This window comes from Thalassophryne amazonica, chromosome 17, assembly GCF_902500255.1.
Source record: "Thalassophryne amazonica chromosome 17, fThaAma1.1, whole genome shotgun sequence".
NCBI lineage: Eukaryota > Metazoa > Chordata > Actinopteri > Batrachoidiformes > Batrachoididae > Thalassophryne > Thalassophryne amazonica.
In genome coordinates, this window is record NC_047119.1 from 53286881 (window position 1) to 53304436 (window position 17556).

Consider the following 17556-nt stretch of genomic DNA (forward strand, 5'->3'; position numbering starts at 1 on the left):
TACATGGAGTAATGAGCTGCATTTAACCTCTCATGACCACCTACCGATCGGCAATCGTATGGTCGGATGAAAATCAAACCTGGTTCATATTCTGGTCGGCCATCGTGAGGGTTCTGCACTGCTGAAGCAGCGCTACAAGCGTCTCTCGCACTGCGCATGTGCAAACACCGGAGAGAGCATCTCTGGGAGAGCAGCTTCTGTTTCTTTTTTCCCCATTATTCATTTAAAGTCTTGTATTTTTTTTTAAACTTTGATGTCTGCCATCGAGACTTTTTGTAAAAATAAGAAATGTAAATCAAGTTTGAAAAAAAGAAAAAGAAAAAAAAAAAGCTTCTGTTTACATTTTGCTTCTGGAAACATGAGTCTGACGTGTGATTTTTGAACATACAATGTGAGTACTCAGATCGCATCAGAGCATTGGGCCGTATAGTGTGAGAACATAAATCGTGCGCTCTGCGGTTTTGTCGCACAGTTTGAGCTGGAGCCAAGTACAACGACTGAAAATATCGTACAGTGTCTGCCCAGCTTTAACGGACCTGATTTGAGTTGCATTAGCTGCGTATCTAATAATGGAGGAATGTCTGTGTCAGTTGTGCGCAGCAGGTGGTGAGAAGCTTGAGGAAGTGAGAGTGCCGAGGAGCTGCAGGCAGACTGTGTGCGTTCTAATTTCTCTTCTAGTTTAGAGGTCAGACAAGTGGAGATGGAACATGAACTCATCACACTTCAATTTGGGCAGACAACAGCACACCCCCCACACCCCCGCCCCCACCCAAATTCAGTGACAACGAGTGGGAGAGAGCCCCCTCTGTTTTCTGGGCTGTGGTAAAAACACTTCAAGACAACTAGGCGATATTAAAGCAGGAGAAGAGCCAACTCTGGGCTGAGGTGAAAAGACTCAGCTCCTCGTTATGCCTGAAGCCCCTTTCATACTGGCGCAAACGTAGAGCTGCGTATTGTGGTGTACCGTCTACGCCACTGCTTCTCAATTATTTTCTGTTACACGCCCCCTCCCCCCACAAAATGAAATTGTTATAAGTACACCTCTGCATAACATTGTATCCTTATTAACATTAATAAAACAAAAGAAAGAATTTTAGATCAACTTACAGCAAAGAATAACTTAACACTGTTTTTAGCCTGTAACAGAAAAAATTTTGCATCACTTTGCTTGAAATTAAAAAAAATGAATCCTTAAACTATAAACATTTTTGACCAACTGCCATTTGATGATGAAAAACAAAATTAAATAAAATCAATAAATAATAATAAATTCAAACTGATCAGAACATTTAATCAGGAGCACAAACACCAACAGACAAAACAAAAATGAATACAACAATTTGTGCTATTTTTATTTTTTTTTTGCAGCACTTGCATCATCCAGCATGACAGAGACCGTGTCTACTGCTGCTCAGCTCCTCTGCTAAGGTACTATGATGCTAATGGTGTTCGCTCGTGCTGGCAATATTCTGCACGTTTTCGCTGAAAAGGCTCAAGTGGCTTATCTGCGTGACTGGCGTTGAAAGTCTAAGTGACATCTTAATTTATTTGGCTTCATGCTGTCCGCTGCCAACATTTTAAGACACAGCTGTCTTTCCTCGTCTGCCACCATAGTGCGAAAAAAAACCCCCTACATAGAGCTACGTTCCATTATGCTAGAGTTCTCAATACTCTCTGCGCAAACTCTGACAATGACAGTGCCACTGCCACCCACTGTAGTGGATGTGCACTGAATAAGCGCAGTGACTCTTTAAAATAAAAGCGCCGTCACTGCATGTCAGTGCAGTCATCAGAGGACCTGATCGATCAGGTCGGATCAAACCTGAATAAGCGCTGTGACGCTTTAAAAGTGCCGTCGCTGCATGTCGGTATGATCATCAGTCGACCTGAACAAACAGGTCTGATCAAATCAGCTGACCTGATCAGAGCAACCTGAGCTTTAAAAGTTTAAAGAGTCACAGCGCTTCATTCACAGCAGCCTTTCCCACAGCCAGACTCAGCAGCTTCTGTACACAATGAAAATAATGCACCAAGACAAAAATAAAATAAATATATAAAATGTTAAATTAATCTGTTTCTTAACAGGAGTGAACTGAAAAAGAGTTGAATTGGTTTTAATAGCGGCAAGGGCTACACGCAACTGTGCACACACATTAAAACGCAAACACACACAGCTGCAAGCAAATCTATGAATGCAACAAACACGGAAAAAGGCTGAGTACACGCGCATTTCGGGCGTACTTGCAGAAAAAGAGGCAGCTTGAAGAAGAGCTGCTAAAGCCGCACAACAAGGTGAGAACGCAGACAAGCAAACAACCAACGAGAGCACTGCCTACCCCCTCCCACAGAAGACTGCAGAACAACTATCCCAGCACAATTAGCAGAGGTGGTAAGCATAAACACAAGAGAACCCTCCTCCAACAACACTACTACCACACCTACAGCAACAAACCCAACACAAAATCCACAAATTGTTCTCATGGGCTCAAATGGGACATATGTGGAAGACAATTGCCCCTAACCACATAGTTGAAAAGCTCAAGTGCTGCACTACAGTGCATGATGCCAAGGATCAGGTCCCCCAGCCAGGGGTGCCAAAAAACAAAAAGAAAAAGCTTAGACAGGAGGAGAAAGAAGTGAAGGGTTGCCAGATTATCACCCAGTTTTTTCATAGGTGAGGTAGGTCTGTAATGGAAAGTTCTGGAATGTTAGCCTGTTGTCTGTTCCTAAGTTTGTCCATAAACTAGTTGACTTTTCTCCCATGTTAGCTCATGTTTCTGAAGAAAACTCTGGATTTATGCATTTCACTGTTGTTTTAGTTAAATAATCAGAGCAGGCAAACATTTAGCAAGACTAAAGGTGCCCTGACACTTGCACAAATTTGATGCATGCACTTGCACGCACGTCGTCGTGACGATCCCACCCACTGTGTTACCAGCTGGACTCAGTGCTTTGCTCCACCGGCTGCCACGCGCTCTGCGCTGGATGCTGTATATATAAAATAATTATTTTGTGGCAGATTAATCATTTTCTCTGCAAGTTGCCTGCTGAAAACAGGTCTAATCGTTTCCTGAATCACAGAGGACTGCTCCAGCAGGAGCCATTCGCACACGCGCACTGAATGAGCTGGAGAAAGCATTTGGAGCCATCTAAAAAGATAATTATTTGTCATGTTTATATTGTCGAGGCTTGGTAAAACAGTTGCATGTTCTTTCCTTCTTGTGTGCAACTGTAAAAGTATGTTTATGATAGATTTAACATCTCATAATTGTTCAGATGAGCTGCGCTCTTATGCGGTGCACTGACACAATCACTCGCACTGTTCACTTCTTTACTCGACTTGACAAGTTGCACATAGTGTTGGCAAGCAGATCGCACCATGTTGCATGATATTTATGCATGAAAGATTTTTTTTAACATTTCAAAATTCTCTTTGCGCAATTGCATGCACACGTTAAAGATGAGTTTACGCTCCTGCATGACACAGGTCATGCAAGTGCATGCAAGTGTCAGCGCACCTTAATGTTCTGCACAGTCCCCCCCCCCGCCCCACCTCACCTGAACAAGCCCAGGAACCCCTGAGGTGAGCAGGTGTGTGTTGAATTAATCAATTATGGAGGAAAAAAAAAAAAACCCTTAAAATAAAAAAATAGTTCTGAAATAAAACAAAAAGCTCCGCTAGTGTGTATTTATTTCAGAATAATTTTAATGGTTTAAAAACCATCAGCTATCACTGAAATATAATGTTATAGTTTGGGACTCTCATCCCCCTGCTTTGCAGTAGGAACAGAACATTTGCAGTGCGTGCAGACTGAGTGAATGCTCTCAACCCAATCAGAGAAATGTTTACACTTTCTAGAAATCAGAAGATTAAATGGCACCAACCAGCCTGATATGTATTTTTTTTTCCAGTTATTGGACAATAAATGGCTTCACACAGCCAGTAACCATGAGTGGAAAAAAATGTTTTTGTGTTAGCATTCATATTCTCTGAGAAAAAAAAAAAATCTGCCAGGGTATATAAACCTTTGAGCATAATTCTGTGTGCATGTTAGAATATATATATATATATATATATATTTATTTATTTTTTTCCCTAACGTGCAAGTGTAAGAAGCAGAATCTCGCAACCATTGTCTCACAAGGATTAAATTGTGTTGAAGTTTCCTTTGGGGGGACAAAAGCGGAAAAAAGAAAGAAAATCATTTGCAGAATAACTGAATTTCCTGTAAATGAAATGTTGACAGACTGCTTTTGTGGAAATTACTGGCTAACATAGTTCATGATTTTTCTGTTTTATACACATACAGTTAATATTAAGTTCTGTTGTACCTTACTAAGTTATCAGCATGGCTGGTTAAACCTAAGGGCCCTGTCCCACTGGCGTTTAGGAGGATTTGCGCATGAAATGAGGAGACAAAAGCTGAGCATCCGCAACAAAGGTGGGCGGAAATGACAAATGTCCTGGGGTGGATCAGCGAATACAACCCCTGGCAAAAATTATGGAATCACCGGCCTCGGAGGATGTTCATTCAGTTGTTTAATTTTGTAGAAAAAAAAAAAGCAGATCACAGACATGACACAAAACTAAAGTCATTTCAAACGGCAACTTTCTGGCTTTAAGAAACACTATAAGAAATCAGGAAAAAAAATTGTGGCAGTCAGTAACGGTTACTTTTTTAGACCAAGCAGAGGGGAAAAAAATATGGAATTACTCAATTCTGAGGAATAAATTATGGAATCATGAAAAACAAAAGAACGCTCCAACACATCACTAGTATTTTGTTGCACCACCTCTGACTTTTATAACAGCTTGCAGTCTCTGAGGCATGGCTTAATGAGTGACAAACAGTACTCTTCATCAATCTGGCTCCAACTTTCTCTGATTGCTGTTGCCAGATCAGCTTTGCAGGTTGGAGTCTTGTCAGCATCATCACCTTGCCCAATGCAGATTTGAGATTCATCACTGAATATGACTTTCATCCAGTCATCCACAGTCCACGATTGCTTTTCCTTAGCCCATTGTAACCTTGTTTTTTTATGTTTAGGTGTTAATGATGGCTTTCATTTAGCTTTTCTGTATGTAAATGCCATTTCCTTTAGGCGGTTTCTTACAGTTCTGTCACAGATGTTGACTCCAGTTTCCTCCCATTCGTTCCTCATTTGTTTTGTTGTGCATTTTCGATTTTTGAGACATATTGCTTTAAGTTTTCTGTCTTGACGCTTTGATGTCTTCCTTGGTCTACCAGTATGTTTGCCTTTAACAACCTTCCCATGTTTGTATTTGGTCCAGAGTTTAGACACAGCTGACTGTGAACAACCAACATCTTTTGCAACATTGCGTGATGATTTACACTCTTAAGAGTTTGATAATCCTCTCCTTTGTTTCAATTGACATCTCTCGTGTTGGAGCCATGATTCATGTCAGTCCACTTGGTGCAACAGCTCTCCAAGGTGTGATCACTCCTTTTTAGATGCAGACTAACAAGCAGATCTGATTTGATGCAGGTCTTAGTTTTGGGGATGAAAATTTACAGGGTGATTCCATAATTTTATCCTCAGAATTGAGTGAGTCCATATTTTTTTCCCCTCTGCTTGGTCTAAAAAAGTAACCATTACTGACTGCCACAATTTTTTTTCCTGATTTCTTATAGTGTTTCTTAAAGCCAGAAAGTTGCCATTTGAAATGACTTTAGTTTTGTGTCATGTCTGTGATCTGCTTTTTTTCTACAAAATTAAACAACTGAATGAACATCCTCCGAGGCCGGTGATTCCATAATTTTTGCCAGGGGTTGTACATGAGGAAGAAAAGCAGATATAACAGGGAACAGAAGTGAAGGCGACCATGGAGGCGCCCCCATGAGGGGCACAGTGGCCGTGATGCACTCGCTCCATCCGTGCCCACTCTGTCTGCATGCGCGACATACCATTTGTGACCGTGATGTGGCCGTGCTGGGCACGCGTCATATCTGTTTTGCACGCTGTCCCGGTCCGCCGCCAAGCCGCGCCAACCCGTCAGTTGCGTATACCAGCAGATGACAGGGGATATGCTGCACGTTGGTTGTGTATGTCCTGCGTATGTCTTCAGTATGTGTTCAGGCAGTGATGCGGATCTCATCCGCAGCAGGATTTTTGAGCCGCTCAAAAATCCTGGCTGCAGACATGCGTGCCTCTGCGGATGATCACAGACGTGTTCGGATGGCGGCCGACTCATACAGGAATGTTACACGGTTAATGCGGTTGTTTGGCGGATGTGGGCCACTTTTGTGCGCATTCCATCTGCAAATCTAAACGCCAGTGGGACAGGGCCCTAATTTTTCCTCTCTCCAGCTCACTTTTCTGTTATTATTTTTTCCAATATTTACTGTCAGACAAAATACAAGCATAACACTGAGAAAAACAAGGAAAAAAAAAAAAACACAGCTAATCAGGCACTTTAGTGTACAATTTGCACTGTTTGGCCCATATCTGGATTTTATCTGGGTGCTTCTTTCCTCCTATGGACAAAGACAGAATGTTACTGAGTTACAAGACAAGAAAACCATCCAAACGTGTTGTTGGTCACATTCCACAGTGATGTTGCAGCACAGAAAGCTTTATCAAAAACTTGCTTTGTGACATTTAAGTAAAGGGAAATGTTATGATTCACTGATTAGAGGCAGAGGTTTGCTGTGGAAAAGTTATTCTTAGTAAGAACTTTGAATGGTCTCTCTAAATACCACAAAGTGAGTCACAACGGGTGGCGTTAAATCCTCTATGGAGGATGTGACGCTACATGTGATTTGTGTCCAGACAAAATAATTTAAAACAGGAAAATGCAGTAAGGTCAGCTAACTTTGGACAAGATAAAAATCAGGCACAGCTAATATATTTATTGTGCAGGTTTTGACTGATGACATTAAAGCGCTCTCCAGTGCTGACATTTTCTGTGTGTGCAGTGTACCAGAATACAAACTGTACTCACAACAACAGGCCATCGCCAGGTCCTCCTTGAAGGACGTCAGACACCATGATGGATGTCTCCCCGGTGTCCTCATTCGGATTGTCTCGCCCCCCTGACACAGCAATGCCAAAGCCCATCTTAGAATCCTATAAGGAGGAGGGCAAGCCAAACAAAAAAGATAAATGTATTTGTGTCATCATTTTTGATTGTGTGTGATCCTGTAACGCAGAAAGTGTGAGCGACTCCACAGACGTTCACGTCACATGGTTGTTAATTTGATTTTGCAAAGTGGAGCATCTGCATACTTCAATGCATGAATCTGTGCACGATTAACTCTGAAGCTAAGCCTCAACTTGATAATGACCACAACTGTGTGTGCACGTGCATGTCTCTGTGTTAGCCTGCACAATTTCCAAAGTATGAAGAATGCATATTTTACAAGATGCTTAATTTTCTGGAAATGCATATAAATACAAACTCTTTTTCCACTTTTGCCTAAGTGAGTTGAGGTCAGAGATTTCACGACCTTGTGCCTTTATCTCCTCCCTTCCATCTGTAGTTTAAAAAGAAAATGTCATCTGTCTCTGTGACAACCAGATGGCTGTGGATGAAGAGGAGAGACACAGTGCAAGCACAGAGAGGAGAGAAGCAACAACAAAAGATGAAACAAAATTATTTCCTTTTTTTGTTAAATTACAGGGAGTCTGATATACTCAAAACAGCTGTGCTTAAAGATACGAGGTCTGTCCAAAAAGTATCGGACCTTTTTATTTAAAAAAATAAATAAAAAGGTCCGATACTTTTTGGACAGACCTCGTATTTTGTCCGGGTTTTACCTTCGACCCGGACAGTTACACCAGGTGCGTTCAGCCAATCAAAAGCTGGTTGAACATTAGAACCCAGCTAATGTGGGCCATTACAAGTGGGTAAAGCAAAGCGAGATGGAAAAATAGCATTTCAAGTGGTTCTGATGTGTAGAAGCGTGGCAGGCCGCAGGTCAATTTACTGTTTGGACATAAAGGGTCACGTTGGTGTCAACTGCCAGAGTGCTGGTCAATGAGTTTATAATGACGAGCTGCGGAGAGGAGTGAGGATTTCATCATGAGGATGATGATGATGATAAAAGGAGGAAAGAAAGAAAGAGAGAAAAATAAGACTAGAGAAAAGAAAGAAAAAGAGAAAAATAAGAAATAAGAATAGAGAAAAGAAGACTATCGAAAATAATAATTTGAAGCTTTGCTATAAAAAACAGAACTAAAACATAATACTGAAATGAATTTAAGATTAACAGAGGGAAAATCTAGATGCTAAAATTAATGTTCTAAACATGTATGGAGGCTAATGAAATTATCATGACTGAGAAGAATTTAAAATGGATATTTTGAGAGTGACAGCTGGTTGTTATGGGACTGCAGTCAAAGGTCACATGCTGGCAGCAGCATGTGACTGTGACCCCCCCCCCCCCCCAAAAAAAAAAAACACACACACACACACACACACACACACACACACACACACACACACACACACACACACACACACACACACACACAGAGAGAGAGAGAATCTGCATTTCTGGCTTCAGTGAACAGCAGCACGAGACAATGATGAACTCATAATGACGATTACCAGAGATCTAGTCTGCGCTCACACAGCAAAAATCTTCTACTATAGTTGGTTCATCAGAAAGTCCAATGAGTAAACTAAACAATCAGTGTGTGGAATTACACGACAGCAGTCAGAATTCCACACAAAAAAAAACAACAACAAAAAAAAACACTTTGCCCACAGTACAAATACAGTTTCACACCTAGTGGATTTTTGTGCATATAAGTCAGCCAAAGTAAAAGCAACCCATTTATAAAAGTGCTATAACACAAAAACTTCATGCACTGCATCAGCATAAGTTAGATGTGTTTTTCTGGCTTTCTGTTGTTGCAAATGTTAAGAGTGCTTTCTTTTATAGATTTAAATGCATGCTTCGACTGGAGTGTGTGAGAACACAGATTTACATCTAATGTGTAAATTATGTAAATGAGTGTGTTGTGTTTGCATGCTGTAGGACTCACCCTGTGCAGGGTTACGGTGTACTGTTCCCACACAGTCTCCTCCATCACCGGGTTCTGCCAAAAGAAAGGAACGATTACTGTGAAGGGGGCAGTAATTTCACTGAACAGATTAATAATGCAATATGTGATGTAACGACAAAGCCAGTTCATTTGACTGCACTGTCATACAACGGCGAGTACCACAGGAACAGTGACGAGTCTCTGCTGCTGCGCTGCTTGGAACAACTGAGAAACTTCTGGCACACTGATTAAATATTGATAAGAATGCTTTGAAATGAACTAGTCTTCAGTGAAAGACAGTAAGTGCAGTAAGGGGACACTATCTGAACTGAGAGACAACACATCCAACAGGCCAGAACCACAAAGCTCAGTCATAAGACACTGAATGGACAAAGCCAAGGACTGACTGCACCTACGGGTGGAAATTGAGAACAAGTTCATTTGGAATTTTATGCCTCAGACACAATCAATTCCTCCTATCAATACCGGTGTCGCAGACCGAATGGTCCCCCCCTAAAAACTGGTTCGTCCTGCCTTCACTGCACATGCGTCATTTAGGACCACAGCAGCACGTCTGAGGCCTACTCTCTGCACCCAAAGCGATCATCAAAGGGAATAATGTAATTATTAACCATCAGATGACAAAGTAAAACCTCTTAAATCATTTTAAGGTCAGTTTTAAGCAGAAAAAAGGCGATAATCGGTGAGTCATTACTGATGCTCTGAAACGACGTAGGTGCCACAGCACGTCAGACTCAAAGGTGCTGCTGTGGCGCTCTGATCGCTTCCCCCGTCTTTTATTATGAATTAATGCTGAATTTATGTGGAAATGATTGTTGTACAAAAGCTTCAGATTATCTGTTGCTGAGATAGATGATGACTAGAGAGCATTTTTAGGCAGAAGTGAGGTGAATCGCTGGTGACGCTCAGAAATGATACTGCTGAGCTCCGAAATGACGCATACACAGTGAAGACTGGGCGGACCGATTTTTAGGGGGGACCATTCGGTCGGTGACACCGGCATGTTATTCTGACACTGCACTGCAAAAATGTGTCATGACATCTAACATCTGCATTTAGCAACCAAAACAGCTGCACTGACATTGAAAATCTGTGTAGACCTACATTTTTTTACCTAACCCACAAAGGAAATTGATGATAAATCAAGAAAGGTTCAGAATACTGATAACGAGAGATAAGAACTTAATCAATTCCAATTCCTAACTGGACCACATTATGATTTTTCTGGCCATCTTCCCCAAGTCAAATTTAGAAATAATCTATAATGAAATTACAAAATTGGTGAGCTAAGAATAATGTTCACCGGTGAATATTCCCAGGAATCTACAACCCCTGGCAAAAATTATGGAATCACCAGCCTCGGAGGATGTTCATTCAGTTGTTTAATTTTATAGAAAAAAAGCAAATCACAGACATGAAACAAAACTAAAGTCATTTCAAATGGCAACTTTCTGGCTTTAAGAAACACTATAAGAAATCAGGAAAAAAAAAATTGTGGCAGTCAGTAACGGTTACTTTTTTAGATCAAGCAGAGGGAAAAAAAATTATGGAATCACTCAATTCTGAGGAAAAAATTATGGAATCATGAAAAACAAAAGAAAGCTCCAACACATCACTAGTATTTTGTTGCACCACCTCTGGCTTTTATAACAGCTTGCCGTCTCTGAGGCATGGACTTAATGAGTGACAAACAGTACTCTTCATCAACCTGGCTCCAACTTTCTCTGATTGCTGTTGCCAGATCAGCTTTGCAGGTTGGAGCCTTGTCATGGACCATTTTCTTCAACTTCCACCAAAGATTTTCAATTGGATTAAGATCCGGACTATTTGCAGGCCATGACATTGACCCTATGTGTCTTTTTGCAAGGAATGTTTTCACAGTTTTTGCTCTATGGCAAGATGCATTATCATCTTGAAAAATGATTTCATCATCCCCAAACATCCTTTCAATTGATGAGATAAGAAAAGTGTCCAAAATATCAACGTAAACTTGTGCATTTATTGATGATGTAATGACAGCCATCTCCCCAGTGCCTTTACCTGACATGCAGCCCCATATCATCAATGACTGTGGAAATTTACATGTTCTCTTCAGGCAGTCATCTTTATAAATCTCATTGGAACGGCACCAAACAAAAGTTCCAGCATTATCACCTTGCCCAATGCAGATTCGAGATTCATCACTGAATATGACTTTCATCCAGTCATCCACAGTCCACGATTGCGTTTCCTTAGCCCATTGTAACCTTGTTTTTTTTCCTGTGTAGGTGCTAATGATGGCTTTCGTTTAGCTTTTCTGTATGTAAATGCCATTTCCTTTAGGCGGTTTCTTACAGTTCGGTCACAGACGTTGACTCCAGTTTCCTCTCATTCGTTCCTCATTTGTTTTGTTGTGCATTTTCGATTTTTGAGACATATTGCTTTAAGTTTTCTGTCTTGACGCTTTGATGTCTTCCTTGGTCTACCAGTATGTTTGCCTTTAACAACCTTCCCATGTTTGTATTTGGTCCAGAGTTTAGACACAGCTGACTGTGAACAACCAACATCTTTTGCAACATTGCGTGATGATTTACCCTCTTAAGAGTTTGATAATCCTCTCCTTTGTTTCAATTGACATCTCTCGTGTTAAAGCCATGATTCATGTCAGTACACTTGGTGCAACAGCTCTCCAAGGTGTGATCACTCCTTTTTAGATGCAGACTAATGAGCAGATCTGATTTGATGCAGGTGTTCCATAATTTATTCCTCAGAATTGAGTGAGTCCATATTTTTTTTTCCCTCTGCTTGGTCTAAAAAAGTAACCGTTACTGACTGCCACAATTATTTTTCCTGATTTCTTATAGTGTTTCTTAAAGCCAGAAAGTTGCCATTTGAAATGACTTTAGTTTTGTGTCATGTCTGTGATCTGCTTTTTTCTACAAAATTAAACAACTGAATGAACATCCTCCGAGGCCGGTGATTCCATAATTATTGCCAGGGGCTGTATAACAAAAATCACTTATTTGTATTTTTGTAAAAAAAAAAAAAAAAATCTGTCAGTTCCAGCATATATACTAATGACCTACCACCAATAACATCAACATGTATTCAAACATACAATAAAAGTATGAAAAGTATCAAATAGTAATATTTAAGAAGCATTATGTAGCTTGTTTGATGACTGTACGCTACACACAATTACCATTTTTCATTCATTTTCTATTTATTCATGGATCAATTATCCAAGATCATTCAGTCATTTTCATCCAAATAAACATGTCAAACCAAATTAATTGAGCTGCAATGGTTAATCAATTACTAAATGAATTGCTAACTATTTTGATAAATCAACCAATTGGTTTTGAACTTAAGAAACATATACAAATTCACGGATTTATTCACCAGTTTCCTTCTGGCAGTAAACTGAGAATTTTTGGGCTGTAGACAAAACAAGGTATTTTAAGGTATTATCTTAGACTCTGGAAAACAATCGATAGTTTTCAACATTTTATGGACCTAACAACCAAATAACCGCTTCATCAATCCCGCGTTTCCAAATCCTTGGAACTCATTTGACATTTCTCTCTGCCCTTTTTGCACATGACGAGGAAAATAGCCACCTGTTGATTGGCAGAACACACCTGACTGGTCTGAGTACATCAGGAACAAATGGAAACTCTGCAGTACTTGAGTACCGAGAACAGGAGTGGGAAACACAAGATTAACCAATTATCAAAATAGCTGTTAGCTACAGTCCTACAAATTAAAAAAAAAAATAAAAATGAGTTGATATGTGAAATATTAAAAACTACATCATACCATAGCAAGTTATTATCTATGCTTTAAGTGCGTCAAGCTACTTTCAAAATAATATCAAGTCATTTTTGAGAGTATACATCACTTTTTTTATTCCAACACACCTCAGATTAAACCACAGAGCCCTTAAGATCATCTATTCCTCTCATGCAGAGACTTATAGATATACTGAAGAAAACGTAGATCTGATGTCTGCATGAACCACTTGCCAATGTGGCCACAGAACCACAGATAAAGCTAAAGAAATTATGAAGTCCAACCACACTCACGAGTCCCTGCAGGATGCGGATGGTCTTGACAACATGGGCCCACTTTCTGTGCAGGCTGAGGACAGTCTTCATCCCAGACATTCTCACTCTCCTGTCTATGTCTGTCCCTGCTCACCGCCAGCAGTGCTCTGCTAGCCTGATGTGCGCCACGGCTGCATCCATGGCCACAGCTGCAGAACCACCAGCCGCTCTCTCCCTGCATCTGTCTGCCTGCCTTTGACGTAAGAAGGATTCTGCTGGCCTACATTCAGTATAAATCCCGCCATCTGCGCACAGTGTAAACACCAAATCCTGTAGAGGTGCACGGTGTGTCCATGCACACAACATATGATAAAACACAATTGGGCTTGACATCTATGTCTTAGAAGAAAATTACACCACATTTACAGATGACTGACATCTATAATGACCCTACAACAAACTCAAATGCCAAACCTGAATGTGTGCAAGTCAGTGACAACAGGCATATCTGGATCTTAAATATTATATGCTACCCAAGGTTTTCAGCTCACCAATCACCACATCATTCATACACCCCCACTTTTAGTTCTGCTGGCCTGTGGAGGCAAACTGGTTGTCCGGACAAGCGAGCGCCACAGGCACGAGCCGCGTGAAGCATGCCAAAGGCATGCGATACATACACCAATGGCGCGTGTCACCTAGGGATGTCTGTGGGCATGCTACTGTGGAAGTACTGAAATTATACTTTTTCATAAATTGCTTCTCTCCTGTGTGGGTGGTAAAATTGAATTTCCAAAAAATAAATTTTATCACATAATGCATGTATAGCCTCTAGCCTTTTAATCTGTTAACCAAGACATAGCTCATAATGTTTCTCTCCTGCGATTGTTCATAATTGGGGAAAAAAATTAAAATAACTGGTAAATGCCAATATGCCAATTCTCTCCTGTGTGTTTTCTGAATTCATCACTGTTCAATGCATGGTCATTTGCCAGTATTTATTTTATAAAGCAAATCAAATGATTTTATTTCATCATTTAAAAATGCCTTACTGGTCCGCAATTGAAGGAAAACCCCGACAGACATGGCAGTATATTGTGTTGTCCTCTTCCTTGTGCCCCAGTCACAGATAATCCTGTGTCCAGCTACTCACAAACTTCATCTCTCTTCCTTTCTCTTCATACCTCTTCTTTGAAGCGTCTACACTTTCAGGGGTTGATGCTTTGCGTTTGACTGGCGCGTTCCCTGGTATCTGGCCCGGTTTCGGAGGTTTTAGAAAAGACATTCTGTTCAATATATTCTTCAAAAGGCGTGTTAATCGATGCAATGTTCGTTATCTAATGTTTCCCATCACAGCATCTTGCAAGAAGATGCTACGAACGCACACTCCATACAGTGGTCTCGCGCACACGATACAGGGTTGTCCCCAGCAATTTTTAGTATGGCGTGCTGTTGGCAATTATCACCCTAGGCGGTGCGTGTTTGCGAGTCATTTTGACTGGTTTTAGATGCATTTAAAGCAAGAATAATAGACAAAAAAAAATTACACTTATGTTGTAATATCAAAGTTCTTTTTTGTATTTTTCTGTCTGTTAAGAAAGTAAATGACATTGAAAAGTTTAAAAACCATTAATATTTGATGGACATAACATTTGCTCTCTTCTTTAAAAATGACACACTGTACCTTTAGTCCAGTAAAAGTCCAGGTAGAGTTTTTCTGTCATGTTGACAGTTTAGCTTTTTTTCCCCTCATATATATATATAAAACCCCTAATTGTCTTGTTTGAACAAGAGCTAAATATAGACTGATTTGATTGTCAAATCAGAATCAAATTTATTGCCAAGTAAGTTCTCACATACAAGTAATTTGATCTGGTGTCATTGGTGCATAAAAAACAATAATAAAAATAAATGAAAAAAATTATTCTGGAAGAAGTAAAGGAGTAAAGATGAATCCTGGATGAAAAAAAAAAAAAAAATTTCTGAATCGGTTTTTCACACTTTACTGTTTCACCGAGGCTGTGTGGTGAAGAAGATTGTTTATTAAAATTGTTTTGCTGCTTTTTTACATCTAATAACACTTTTTCCTCCTCCTTCCCTCTCTCTCTGTCTCCTCTCTCTCTCTCTTCTCTCTCTCCTCTCTCTCGCTCTTCTCTCTCTGTCTCTCGCCACTGTTCTACTGTCTGGGGAGAACTCGGTGTTATCATTTTTTCCAATTGTCCGCTGCATGGAGAGTGGCAGGAAAAAACGAAGATGCTTTCTCGCGAGGTGCGAGAAGAATTTGAACGTTTTAAACCAAAAAAAAAAAAGCCACTTGTCCGGTCACATTTTACACTTGTCCCGGACAATCGGACAAGTGTTAATGTCGATGGTAGTATACACACACACACACACACACACACACACACACAGTATGAGGTCATTCATGTTTGCACTCCTTTCTGAAGAAAAGCCCATCTATGCTCTCAAACCTCGTAACTACAGAGAGTTTGCTCTATCAAATCTTACAAATGACATGAAGGATAAAGTGCATGTACACATGCAGAAAAATCAAAGTTCATGCTACGAACATAGCATGAATGGAAGTTTGAAACTCAGAATTTCAACCTAGGGAAAAAAAAAAGTTTTATAAAGGTATGATAAAACTTTAGTCTCCCAGGTGGCTATGTTTTTACTTGGCAAACCAAGTAAAAACGTAGCTCTAAGTAGTTTTGGTTTTGACAGACGACAGTTAACCTGTGTGATTGTGGTCATGTCTGTCCAGCAGATATCCAGCAAAATGACTGAAAAGGAATATGTTCAGTATGTCCCATGTTCTTCTCAATGAAATCTATGGTTTGCCTATGTTTAATGTGGCTCCATTTTCAATCACTTTTTGGCACGTTCAGTCACAACTGAAGGTCTACTAAGCTTCTTCAGCTCCACCATGCTACATACAGAATAACTGTCATTCGAGGGCCGGATCCCCATCTTCCATGATACATCACGTGGCAACAAAACAAACTTTCCATTAAAATCTAATTTTGATCATGTTGTATTTTGAATGCTTTATTTGAATAGTAAAAAACAAAATTCTCAATCATAACTATGCCCCCCCACCCCACCAAAAAAGCAAGAACTACTCTTTTAAACAATAAGTCCTATTTTTTTTCTTGAACCATTTATTTTGCCATCAATTGGTTCCAAATTGAGTACACAACAACTCACACCCATTATTAAAATAATTCTCAAGGTTATGAAAATCTGAGTTTTGAGGGTGAAAGAAGCGGGAGGATAGAACTATCCAAACAACTATTTTCATTTGACAAAATAGTAATAAACACTTTAATTTTACACAGACCTATTAAAAGCCTGTTTATTATTTTATCTATAATAACATAACTTGGGGGAAACAATGTAGCACATTTCAAATCAGTTGGCACTGTGTCATTTATTTGACTAATTCTGTTTATGACAAATTAAAACAGCAGTGAACTACAAACAATGACTGGTCATGTATGTTGCTTTTTATTGCTACCAAAAATTGCAAAAATCAGGTGGCTAGGTCTAATCAAGAAGACATGACACACCAGGAGCTTCATTCTCGGTGGAGAGAAGCAGCTTCTGAACACTCTGTGGGTTTCTGCCGTTTATCAGCCTCTGTGTGGTGTGATACGACTGCAGTGTTTGCCCCCTGGGAGGCCTGCTGAATAAAAGTCACAGTCTCCTGAGTGTGGACCATTATGTAACACACAAACACATCCACAGTGACAAGGAGGGAGGCACAAAGACTGGCTCACCTTCACAGGGCACAGCTTTGACAAATTAATGATTCACAGGAGTTGAACCTTACAGCAGGATGTAAAGAAAGCGTGGGTGTTTGTTTGAAAAAAAAATTTCCATCTCCTGAAGTGTTTCAGTCAATAATAAGTTTATTCATTTTGAATGGATGGTGAAGCAACACAGAACTCTGAGCTGGAGTGGATTAATTCTTCAACATTTCATTTGGAGGGCTTTGTTACTCGAAGCAAGGAAAAAAGCACAGCAACTTGAGCAAATCAGAAAAAAAAAAAAAAAAAAAAGCTGGATTGTGAATTGGTGTTATTTCAGGATTTGAACAGTAAAAATGTAGGTGAGCGGGCAGATTAGACCATCTCAGATCAGCTTTGTCCAACTCAAAAACACCACATTCCCTCATCATGCGACTCACTCAATTAAAAAGATCACATAATGGGGATGAAGTGATTAGACAGTGGATAATATTAATGCACAAGATTAAAAAAAAAAAAAAGTTTTGTCTATAATATACAGCAGGTATAATAAGTATTCAACATGTCACCATTTTTGTCAGTAAATATATTTCTGAAGGTGCTATCGACATGAAATTTTCACCAGATGTTGGTAACAACCCAAGTAATCCACACATGCAAAGAAATAAGTACAGAAATTAAGTTATGTGTAATAAAATGGAATGACACAGGGAAAAGTATTAAACATGTTTACTGAAATTTATTTAATA

General features: G+C 39.8%; 1 protein-coding gene across 6 annotated transcripts in view; it reads right to left on the reverse strand.

Annotated features, from left to right (window-relative positions):
• Nucleotides 1–17556, reverse strand: part of tjp2a (tight junction protein 2a (zona occludens 2)) — a 70824-nt gene that overhangs the window by 31799 nt on the left and 21469 nt on the right. For 4 of the 6 annotated variants that reach the window (XM_034191914.1, XM_034191912.1, XM_034191913.1 and 1 more), the window contains 2 exons: nucleotides 9013–9066; nucleotides 6965–7089 (listed from right to left, as the gene is read on the reverse strand). In XM_034191914.1, coding sequence (XP_034047805.1) covers nucleotides 6965–7089; nucleotides 9013–9057 — 170 coding nt within the window. In that variant the 5' untranslated portion in view covers nucleotides 9058–9066. Of the gene's footprint in view, nucleotides 1–6964; nucleotides 7090–9012; nucleotides 9067–13097; nucleotides 13117–17556 lie in introns of those variants that run through there. The other 2 variants (XM_034191909.1, XM_034191910.1) reach the window with 1 other exon arrangement.